This window comes from Quercus suber, unplaced genomic scaffold, assembly GCF_002906115.3.
Source record: "Quercus suber isolate HL8 unplaced genomic scaffold, Cork oak 2.0 scaffold_325, whole genome shotgun sequence".
Taxonomy (NCBI): Eukaryota; Viridiplantae; Streptophyta; class Magnoliopsida; order Fagales; family Fagaceae; genus Quercus; species Quercus suber.
Window position 1 is genome coordinate 269636 of NW_027069778.1, and position 12321 is coordinate 281956.

At 32.6% G+C, this 12321-nt stretch overlaps 2 protein-coding genes across 2 annotated transcripts; both read left to right on the plus strand.

Moving 5' to 3' along the window:
• Positions 1 to 923: 923 nt before the first annotated feature.
• Positions 924 to 6717, plus strand: LOC112026499 (dehydration-responsive element-binding protein 1B). Its single transcript, XM_024059188.2, has 3 exons — positions 924 to 952; positions 6093 to 6483; positions 6547 to 6717. Exons 1-3 carry the CDS (start codon positions 924 to 926, stop codon positions 6715 to 6717), a joined length of 591 nt encoding a protein of 196 aa, XP_023914956.2.
• A 3389-nt stretch (positions 6718 to 10106) lies between these two features.
• Positions 10107 to 11486, plus strand: LOC112026498 (dehydration-responsive element-binding protein 1B). Its single transcript, XM_024059187.2, has one exon. The coding sequence runs from the start codon at positions 10447 to 10449 to the stop codon at positions 11152 to 11154; it is 708 nt and encodes a 235-aa protein (XP_023914955.2). The 5' UTR covers positions 10107 to 10446; the 3' UTR covers positions 11155 to 11486.
• The last annotated feature ends 835 nt before the right edge of the window (positions 11487 to 12321 follow it).

Sequence of the window (12321 nt, forward strand, 5' to 3'; positions counted from 1 at the left end):
CGGACCTTCACGCTGAATTTGACACCCATTATTATACAACCAAATATGGATTTAGAAACGACAAAACTATGCCTCTTCAGCAGATAGTATTTAGAGACTAGAGAGAGTAGAAACAGACACCACGCATAAAAATTATTTAAGAAACGACAAAACTATACCCACGTTCACTTTCACTCAAAAATCCTGAGCGCACAAATTCTCCACTTGTCATGCATTCAATACCCCAATCCACTTGCCTCGAAAAGAAAAACCCAACCGGTGCAAATATAAAAAATGCTAGATGACAAAAATTTACACAATTTTTACTGCAATTCATAATATATTTTGCTATAATTTATTATGTGACAAATTATAAGCAATAAAAGTATTGACTCATATGAACCCATTATTTTTTTTTTTTACGACTCACAACAATAATTTGTTATTCAGTAAAAATTGTGTAAATTTTAGTATTGCTCCCAAATCTATCCTTCCAATTGGTTGAAACCGTCGGCATGGGGTACACCACTACACAGCTTGTTAACTTATTATCACTCTCTGTGTTCCTTCCTTAACGTTTTGTGTAATCCTAGGTCCTAACGTCTACATATATGTGTCCAACTCTCACTCTTATTAGCAATTACTCCTTCAACAAAAACAAACACCACCCTTTGCTTACTTATATCTACTGCAACTACTTCAATACAAGCTAACTAAGCTAAAAGTACTGCTAGGAAAAATAATATTTTGGGGCAAAAGCCATGCAGGCATGAACAAGTATGACTAGTGTTGAATTGAAGATTTGAAGGAGCCCCAGGAAAATGCTGCAGTGTTAGCGTGTAAGTAATGTATATATGTTGGATGTGAGAGCAAGTTGTAGATGGCGAAACCCATATTGTACAAAAGAATTATATTTCCGTTTTCCATATATAATTTATAGTATAATGGATATTTTTGCAGAATATATAAGTTTGTACTCTAATATTTAGTCTACCCATTTGAGGCATTTACAGAAATCTAAGAAAGAAAGTTACTCAAATGTTTTATTTCATTTTTTTAATTCTTTCTTCCAAATTTTAAGGATAAAAAAAAAAAAAAAAAAAAAAAAAAAAAAAAAAAAAAAACCAAACATTTTTGTTTTGCATACAAGTTCAGCTGAAGAGGGAAGTCATCGAGCATGGAGTTTGTGGTCTCCGTTGTTTCATTCAACATCATTCTTCCAGACTAATAAAGATTTTAAAAACAAAACATTAAAAATAATGACAAGTGGAGATTGGGGGATGACCGGCGAGGCTACATTGCCTGGGCGTTACCACAACAACACACAACTCGCCCTAGGCGCAAATAGATAGGGCACCCACAAAGTGCTTATAAATAAGTTTGCTATTATGCGAAATTAATGAGTCACTCATACACAATATACAAAAGCCAATAAAAATTTTCCTTCTTTTTTTTTCTTTTTATTTTTGGATTTTTATTTATTTATTTATTTTTGGAGAGGGGGCTGAGTAGGGGTGTCAATTCAGATTACCGTCTCGGGTTCGTGTCGTGTTGAGATAAGGGTATTCAACTAAATGACTCAACCCTAACCCGACCCATTTAATAATCATGTCATAATCCTTCAACCCTAACCCGACCTGTTAATAAGGCGGGTTGACTTGACCCAACCCATTTGACACGCTTAATAAACGAGTCGTGTTGAGTTGACACGAATATAACACAACTCATTTCAACCTACATAATATTAAATATAATATCCATCTATAAATAAATTTTTTTTACATCCCAAAAGCAGTACATACACTTCAAGTCTTCAATTCACATTCAAAAAAATATAGTTCAACAAAAATATAACATTCATCTAGAAATAAATGCATAGTTTTAACAAAAGAAGTGCATACACTTCAACCTAAATTCAAAATAACATAGTTTAATAGAATTAAAATAACATAGTTCAACAAAAATATAATATCCTTGGAATTCACCAAATGCTAAGTGTCAATATTGAAAGAATTTGAGCAAATAGTAAACTAAAGTTTATAGAACAAAAACATTATGTAGAAAAAATTATTACAGAATTTTGAAACACCAAGAAAACGGTTTTCTTTAATTCTAAAACTCACTAAACACATGAGAGAGAGATTGAGAGAGAAAGAGAGAGAGAGCAATAACCAGTTTGAGAATTGAGCATAAGACTATAAGATAGTAGAGTGAGTATTACGGCTGAAATAAAAAAAAAATAATAAAAAAGATATTTATAAGATGGTTTAGAGATTTAGGGTTTGAATGGTTTAGAGATCTAGGATTTGTAAAGTTTCAATTTTCAACTATATCATTTGTAAGTTTTTGTAATTACTCACTTTTCTTTTTAAATTTAAAATATATGTTGGATATAAAAGATATTTGACAAATCTAAAATAAAATGAATATTTATTTGTTATACGAGTTAAACAAATTGTGTTAAGTGGGTCATTTTGAGTTGACACAAATAAATTGGCGTGTCAAACATGTCTATTGCGGGTTACACGGGTTGACTCGTCTATGACACGTTTCTTATCATGTTGCTTTCAGGTCGACCCATTTATGACCCAAACTCATTAAGGCCCAACCCTAACCCACAAAAACCCGTGTCGGATTCGTGTCGTGTTCGTGGGTTGGGTCGAACATTGACACCCCTAGGGCTAAGAATGTTGAATTTTGCTTTTCTTTGATACTAGATACAACAGCAACTCATTCTCAAAAAAAGAAAAAAAAAAAGAAAAAAAAAAAACAAAAAGAAAAGAGAGGAATACAACAGCAACTATGCCTTTTCTTTTATACTTAGTCTTTTGCTTAATGTTTTGAAGCGTTACATGCCATTCCCAACACTGTTGTCAAAATTTACACTATTTCTTATTGTTTTTCTACTTATTAATTGGAAGTGCCACTTAAAATCCAGATAAAATGACTTTTTGGTGATATTTAATGCATAATTGGATATGAATGCTCGTAGAGGATAAAATGGCTAACGAAAGCAAAATTAAGATTTCAAGAAAATAGTTAGGAAAAAAAAGGGAATAATTTGTGATCACAAAATATAAAAAATATCTCTTTTTTTGTTGCTAAATTGAAATATAATTTACACCGATTGGATTTTTTTATCTAATTGTTATTGATACTTTGTAACGATCAATTGTTAATATAAATAAATGAAAATATACAAAAAAATATAAAATAAAGAAATTCATTTAAGCATAAGGAATGATTTTATATATATATATATATATATATATATATATGTGAACATGATAGAATCTAATCTATACATATAATAATAGGTGAATCTAAGAGAAACTCAAATTAGAATTCCAAATTAAAATTCAAATTTTGCGCTATATATCCTAAATTATTTATTTTTAAAGAATTTTATTTCTTAATTTTAGAATCAAATGTGGGACCAAATCATAAATATTCATCCAAACGAGTTATTAAGTACAAAAAGCAAAGAGTCTAGAATAAATAAATCGTAAAAAAAAAAAAAAAAAAAAGTGTTTCACAATAATTAAAAAAAAACATGGAAAATTTACATTTTATACCTAATAATATCCTTACAATTTTTTTAAAGAGTTAACAAAATATAAAAATGACTATCAATAGTATTTAAATTATATATATACAAGAATTATATTATGCATTTATTGTATATCTTTAAATGTATCCATATATATGCATGGGGTTACGAGCTCGTATATATATAGTCAAAACTCAAACAAAATCTAATTAGATTTTAATTGGATTCTTATTTTTACACCACGTGTCCCATTTAATTTTCAATTTTGTGTCAAGTAAATTATCGAGTATAAAAATCAAAGAGTCCAAATTGAATTAGATTCTAAATTGGATTTCAATTGGAGTCTAATTTTTCGTCACATCTTCATATAAGTTTTAAATTTTTTGGCAAGTGAATTATTGGGTGAAAAAAATGAATAGTCTAAAACCAATTAAATTCTAAATCATATATATATATATAATTATAATGAGAAATCATTACATATTTTAGAAATATATAATTTTTTTAAAAAAAGTGTAAGCTAATACCATGTATAATTTAAACATTTTCTAAAAAAATATATAATTTGAACCGAATAATTATGAAATCAAATAAAGCTGCAAATTAGACATTAAAAATAATAGTAGGCTGCAAAATAAAATAAAACGGGCAAGTAATTTGTGCCATCGTATTGGTACAAATGACTGTGTTATACTAAATTTGATACCTATGTACAACCAAATATTCATTCACTAGAGCGAGTTGAAAGACACACACACCACACACACAATTTTTAACCATGGTAAGAGTTAGACTCTTTTGGATATACACCACAGCAAATTTATTTTAAAAAAATTCTCCCTTCTCCTCGTGTGTATGTATTAAAAATATTTAGTATTCTCAAAAGAAAAAACAGTGGGTTAATCCCACATTGGAAAACGAGTGTGAATTAAAGAGATTTAAAGACTATGTTGTATATCCAAGAGTTAGACCATTTTGGATATGCACCACTGTAAGTTTCTTTAAAAAAACCTTCTCCCGTCTCCCCGTGTGTGTGTGTTAAAAATATTTAGTATTCTCAAAAGAAAAAATAGTGGGTTAATCCTACGTTGAAAAATGAGTGTGAGTTAAAAAGGTTTTGTAGGGGGAAAAGCCCAACCATACGTAGTGGGCCTAAAGCCCAATCTGAAGGTTATTGTATGTCCGAAGAGGCTAAAATTGTTGAGGGGTACTTCGCACGAAAGAAGGATATTTGGGAGCGAAGAAGATCCGTCTGAAGAGAGCATCAGTGCTCCAAATAAATCATTCTCCTCGGATGCAAAGATTCTTGGTCATATAAATATCTGGGGGGTTCGAATGAGTTTACTAATGATTTCAGCAGTCTAGATAAGCTTTGGACACGCCTGGAGATAAGAAGGATGGAGAAATATCTAAAAGGAAAAGCTGCCACCACCGTATTAAATGCACTGCAGCAACTTTTCTGGTCACATTTATGTGGAGAAGACCCCTGAACAGTATAACATCAGCTACCGTCACTCACAAAAAGCTGAGGAAGATACATGACATGACATGCACTCAAGTAGGGACCTAAATGAAGAACAAGTGGACGATGGGGATGATGGGGGAGGATGCTATTTAAAGAAGAAGGGTTCCTAATAAGAGAGGGGAGAGAGGAGAAAAGAAAAAAGAAAGGTTTTACTGTAACCCTAAGAATTGTAACCAGTATTCAATTTATCATAAGTCTCTTCGAACTTCAGCTTATTTAATCTTTACGTGTATTTTTATGCTAGTTTATACTTGGATGTTGTGATCAACCGTTGTGAGCTCCACAGTCAACCTAGCTCTATCATCCACACTCTACAAATTTATTGTTTTGGGCTTGGGCCACAAATCCTAACCCTACAGGTTTAAATCATGTGATGTATATCTAAGAGTTAGGACGATTTTAAATATACGTCACTGTAAGTTTCTTTTGAAAACTTTATCCCTTCTCCTTGTGTGTGTGTTAAAAATACTTAGTATTTTAAAAAAAAAAAAAAAATCCTAAACATGACAAATTCTCCAACTTTTACAACAGCTCGTTACATGTTGAGTTTTATGTGGTAAAAGTGTAAACTCATATTAACGATTACTTTTTCTTTATTACTCATAACTCGCAATGCATCAAGTTATGGCAATAGATATGTAAAATTTTATAGCCTAGCATTGCTTACGAATGAATTGTTGTCAAGAACCATGGGGAACATCACATCACAGCCTGGCTACTTATCACACTGAGCTTGGCTGCTTATCACATTCCTAGTTATTTCCTTAGCGTTTTGTACAAGTCCCAACGTCTATGTATGTGTCCAACTCTCACTCTTCTTAGTTCTTACTCCTTCAACAAACACAAACACCACCCTTTGCTTACTTATATCTACGGCTAGCTACTACTTCAATACAAAGCTAACTAAACTGAAGTGCTAAGCGAGGTAAAAAAGAGCGTCTTCTTTTAGTGTATTCCATAACTAGTATAAATTAAGACCCTTTTAAGGTCTCACAATATCTAATTGGGGTCTGATATTTGGCTCTCGGGGTCAGAGAGTGACAGTGCTTGTATGATGAACTTGTCAGATGAGGAGGTCATGTTGGCTTTCAGGAATCCTAAGAAACGAGATGGGAGAAAGAAGTTCAAGGAGACAAAACACCTGATGTACCGTGGAGTGAGGAATGGGGAAGAAGAACCCACGAAATGGGTTTTCGAAGTGCATGAGCCTAATAAGAAGTTGGGAATTTGGCTTGAGATTTTCCCCATTACAGAAATGACGGCGTGTGCACATGATGTGGCGACAATTGTACTCCACAGCCGATACGCATGTCTCAATTTCACCAACTCGGTGTGGAGGATTCTAGTTCGGGCGTTAACAACGGCAAAGGATATTCAGCGAGCAACATTAGAGGCAGCTGAGTCATTTCGGTTGGCAGAGTTGGACAATGTTTCTGGAAATGAATTGAGGCAAAGAATAGAAAATGAGGCTACAATGACAATGGCAGCGAAGGTAGAGACAGAGGCGGAAGTTGTGTTTTTTATAGATGAGGAGGTGGTTTTTAGCATGCCAAGGTTGTTGATAAATATGGCAAAGGGGATGTTGTTGCCTCCACCTCATTGTTATAGTGGAGATGACATGAAAACAGATGGTGATGTGTCATTATGGAATTATTCAATCTGATTTTTATTAGTAATATATTACTAGGGGTGTCCATTCAGGTTAGTGTGTCTAGTTCGTGTCATTTCGTGTCGAGGTAGGGGTATTCGACTAAATGACTCAACCCTAACCCGACCTATTTAATAATCGTGTCATGATCCTTCAATCGTAACCCAACTTGTTAATAAGGCAGCTTGACTTGACCCAACCCATTTGACACACTAAATAAATGAGTCGTGTTAGGTTGAAACGAATGTAACACAATCCATTTCAACCTGTATAATATTAAATATAGTATCCATCTAGAAATAATTTTTTTTTACATCCCAAAAGTAATGCATACACTTCAAGTCTTCAACCCACATTCTTGTAATCTTTAAAAGCAATACCCATCAGATCTAGTTTATAAACTATCTCAATAAACCCACTTGCAAGATATGCAGACGTGTCCAACACTAATACAAACATATAAAAAAAAATTAAAAAAAAAAAAAAAAACACACACACACACACACACATACACACACGGCACAAAACAAAAGCTAAACGTGTCCAACACTAATACAAACATATAAAAAAAAATTAAAAAAAAAAAAAAAAACACACACACACACACACACATACACACACGGCACAAAACAAAAGCTACAACCGTGGCCTTAATCAACAATTAATATATCTCATATATTAATAACGGCACATGAGTTCAAAGTTTATATAACAAAAGCATTATGCAGAAAAAATAAACACATGAGAGAGAGAGAGAGAGAGAGAGAGAGAGAGAGAGTAATAACCAGTTTGAGACTTTGAGTTTGAGAATTGGGCATGAAACTATAAGATAGTAGAGTGAGTAGTACGGCTGAAATTTAAAAAAAAAAATTAGATATTTATAAGAAGATTTAGAGATATAGGGTTTTTAAGGTTTAAAGATCTAGGGTTTGTAAAGTTTCAATTTCCAATTATATTTCTTGTAAGTTGTTGTAATTACTCACTTTTCTTTTTAAATTTTAAATATATGTTGGATATAAAAGGTATTTGACAAATCTAAAATAAAATGAATATTTATTTGTTATACAAATTAAACGGGTTATGTTAAGTGGGTCATTTTAGGTTGACACAAATAAATTGGTGTGTCAAACGTGTCTATTACAGGTTATGCGGGTTGATCCACTTATGACACATTTATTTCGTGTCGCTTTCAAGTCAACCCATTTATGACCCAAACCCATTCGAGCCCAACCGTAACCCCAAAAAAACCCGTGTCAAATTCGTGTCATTTTTGCAAGTTGGGTCGAGCATTGACAGCCCTATTATAGATTAATAGTGTTAAGTTTAATTTAGCATAAAGAGTGGTTCTTATTAGGAGGAAGATAAATTTTATTTTCCGGGCTTATTGTTTTTTATTATGGGCGGTGTTAAAGGGAAACTGTTTGAGAGGGAAAAAAAAAAGGTACTGCTAGGGAATATCATGTTTGGGGCAAATGCCATGCACAAGTATGACTAGTGTTGAATTGAAGGAGCCCCATAAAGATATACTACCCTCATCACATGCACTCTGCACGTTCGATGAGGCTTTTTTTTTTTTTTTTTTTTTTGAGTTTAATGTAATTTTTCAATTTAAATTTAACATGCACTCTGCACGTTCGATGAGGCTTTTTTTTTTTTTTTTTTTTTGAGTTTAATGTAATTTTTCAATTTAAATTTATCTATTTTTAGTGAGGTTACATTGAAAAGAATTTTTAAGAAACTAAAATTTAGAATTTGAAATTGAGTAAACTGCTAGATTTAGTGTGTTCTAGTTTTTAGAAAAAAATGTATCAAACGTGCGTGATATATTTTTAAATAGAGTGTTCTAATTTTTAGGAAAAAAGTTTATCTGGTAGTTTTTTTTTTTAATTTTAATTTTTTTGAATTACAAATTTAACCCCATTTTTTTTTAAGAATAAAGATTTTCTAATTAAATTAGAGGTATTTTTGACATTTTTTGAAATTATAACTAACTTTTTGAATCCTTTTAATATATAGAGATAAAGTCAACAACATTTGTGCTTGTTTACGTTGTTTAGTTAATCAATCTCCTTGGTTAACCAAAAAAAAAAGAGCCCAGAAAAATGCTGCAGTGTCAGTTTGTAATTTTATATATATATATATATATATATTATATGTAAATACAATATTCTTAAGCTATATATATTTATTGTTTGCACAAAAACTCTTTAAAAAATGCTAAGTATTTAAGTTATATTTTAAAATGTGATCGTTTTAATTAAATTAATATAAGGTACTATCCTAACACCTTCTCAAGTAATTGAACTTTCAGGTTCAAAAACCTTGGGTTCGAGACCATTGGTTACCTTAATTAGTTTAGGAGCCCCTAAGATTGGTTTTTAGTTAATTAGATAATTAAAATAAATTAAATATTAGGTGATTAATTACACTTGGTTAGTGGTGATTTCATAAAATAAAATAAGAAAAGAGACTGGCGTAATTGGTGAGGGAGGGGAGAAAGTGTTTTTTTTTTTTCTTTTTTCTTTTTTTAAGAGTTTTAAGTTTTAACTTAAGACTAACGTTTCTGATTTAATATAAACTGAGATTGAACCCACGTTTTAAAATAATAATAAATTGCAAAGTACTAATAATAAAACAAAAATATTATTTATAATATTTTAACAATATTTTTACAATATATTATAAGTAATAATGGTTACGGAATGTAATTGTGGACTTATCGCTTTGAAATAGGATCGTGGAAAATGGCGAGTAATTTGTCTCCTCTTACTGGTACAAACTACAAATTACCCAAAAAAAAAAAGTTGATAAAATATCTAGACTATGCACAGTGACAGTGAATAAAAGACAGACTGTCCCTTGATTCTGGAATTTGACACCTGTACTACACATCAGACATATTCTTTGGGCAGGTCTAAAACCATAAATTTTTCTAAATTTTTTTATCACAATTGGATGCGGCAGAATATAAATCTATAATTGTCGCTTACAAATGAACTCATTTTTTTTTTTTTTATTTTTTTTTTTTTTATAGTTTTAAAATTATAAATTATTTTATAATTTTTTTGTCACAATTTAATATAACAAAATATAAATAAATAATTATCACTTAAACATCAATTTATTTATGTTTTTACCAATCATACGTCACATTATATGACAAAAAATTGTGAAAAATGATATGTTCATCGACTTTTCCATATTCATTCGCTATAAAGACACACCCAACACAAGACTACCTTTGAGCAACGACAAAGCTTTAAAAAAAAAAAATTGCCCCCCAATCACTTTCACTCAAAGTCCCGAACCGGACAAATTATCCAAACGAAAACCCCACAATCCACTTGACTCTAAATAAAGAAAAATCCAACTGATACAAATATCTTCCAATCCAAATTTTTGAAACCGTCGGCATGAGGACTTCTTCACAGCCTGTCTCCATTATCCGCCTCCGTACGTGTCACTTCGTTAACGCTTAGTATCACGTAACGTTTATATATATGTATGTGTCCCAACTCTTACTCTTCTTAAAACTAATCCAAACACAAACGCAACTCTTTGCTGTGCTTGCTTACATCTACTGCTACACTACTTCAACACGAGCTCACTAGAAGTCTAGAAGTACTGAGTGAGATAAGAAGGGTACTGTCCTAATTAAGACATTTCTCGGATGTTTTAAGACAAACGCAAACACAAATACAAACACAACCCTTTTTGAGATTTAGCTTTGTGTGTCAGACATACATGGATGTTTTAAGACATTACTCGGACCCACAGTATCTAATGGGGTCTGATATTTGTTTCTCGGAGTTCGGGAGTGACAGTACTCTCCATGAGGAGGTGATATTGGCTTCCAAAAATCCCAAAAAACGAGATGGGAGAAAGAAGTTTAAAGAAACGAGACACCCAGTCTACCGTGGAGTGAGGAAAAAGAACCCACGAAAATGGGTTTCCGAAATGCGCGAGCCCAATAAGAAGTCCAGGATTTGGCTCGGGACTTTCCCCACAGCAGAAATGGCAGCACGTGCACATGACGTGGCCGCGATTGCACTACGTGGCAGGTCTGGGTGTCTCAATTTTGCTGACTCGGCGTGGCGGCTGCCAGTTCCGGCGTCACCATCCGCAAAGGATATTCAGCGAGCTGCAGCGGAGGCGGCGGAGGTATTTCGACCTGCAGAGTTGGACTGGGTTTCTGGGGATGAGTTGAGTCAGAGATTAGAAAATGCGGCGGCAACAATGGCAGCAGCAGTGGCTGTGGCAGCAGCAGCAGCAGCAAAGGCGGAGGCAGAGGCAGAAAGCATGCTTTTTATGGAAGATGAGGATGTTTTCGACATGCCAGAGTTGTTAAGAAGTATGGCAGAAGGGATGCTGTTGCCTCCACCTCATTGTTATGACGGAGAAAACATGGAAACTGCTGATAGTGACGTGTCATTGTGGAATTATCAGATTTGATTGGTATTAGTAATATTATAACTTAATGCTGAAGTGTTTTATTTTTTTTAAGGAAGTTAATGCTGAAGTGTTAGTGTGGATAAGGTTTTTTTTCCTTTTGGGAGAATGAAGTGTGGATAAGTTTTTTTTTTCCTTTTGGGGGAATGAAGTGTGTATAAGTTATGTATATGTTTTTTTTTTTTTTTTTTGGGAGAATCGCATAAGTTATATGTATATGTTGGAAGTGAAGTTGGAGATGGCGAAGCATATATTGTACAAAGAGAACTATAGTCCGCTTTTCATAATGTATAATGGAAAATTTTGTGAAATAAGTTTGTACTTAATTTTTAGTATACCCATTTGGGACATTTACATACATCTAAGAAAGCTCAAATTTGAGCAAAACCCGAGATGATGAACAAAAATTTCACACCTTTTTAGGTCTGGCAAATGGGAATGCAGAAGATTGTGAGAAGAAAACTGCAGTGCTAGTTCATTGTTGACACTATGTTTTTGGGTTAGCTATATCAAACTTTTAGTTTAACAGGATGACTAGTCCATTACAAATACTCTTAACATAAAGTAAATTGGATTTTGTGTTTGATGAGTGAAAATAAGGTGATTATCAAAAATAAATAAATAAATAAAGGGAATCTCCTATTTGAGATAAAGTGTGAACACATAACCATAAATGTAAAATGTTCTGATGATGATGATGAAGAAGAAGAAGAAGTTGACGAAGTTCAAGTGCTGACATCTGAAACTCTCATCATGGTTCTTCAAGCTTCTCTGCTCTGGAACTTTAAAACAGCTAAAAAGTTTGATGACTGAGAGTTGGTCCTGTTTGGATACTGTTTATGGTTATAGTTGAAAATTGAAAATACACAAAATTCACAAAAATACAACGCGCAAGCTCAAAAATACTATCAAACTCCACCTTGGAAATATAAAAAAAAAAAAAAGGCATTGCTTTGGAATGTGATATATTATTAAAAAAGGCAATGCAGGTGGACAAGTGTTGGGACTGGGGAATGCAACTTCACCGAACCTAGGAATGCGAATGCAACTTCACCGAACCTAGGAATGCAACTTTTTTTTTTTTGAGAAGAGGAATGCAACTTCACCGAACCTTTTTTATTTATAAATATCCCCAATATAGCTGTTTATTTATAATAAAACATACACATT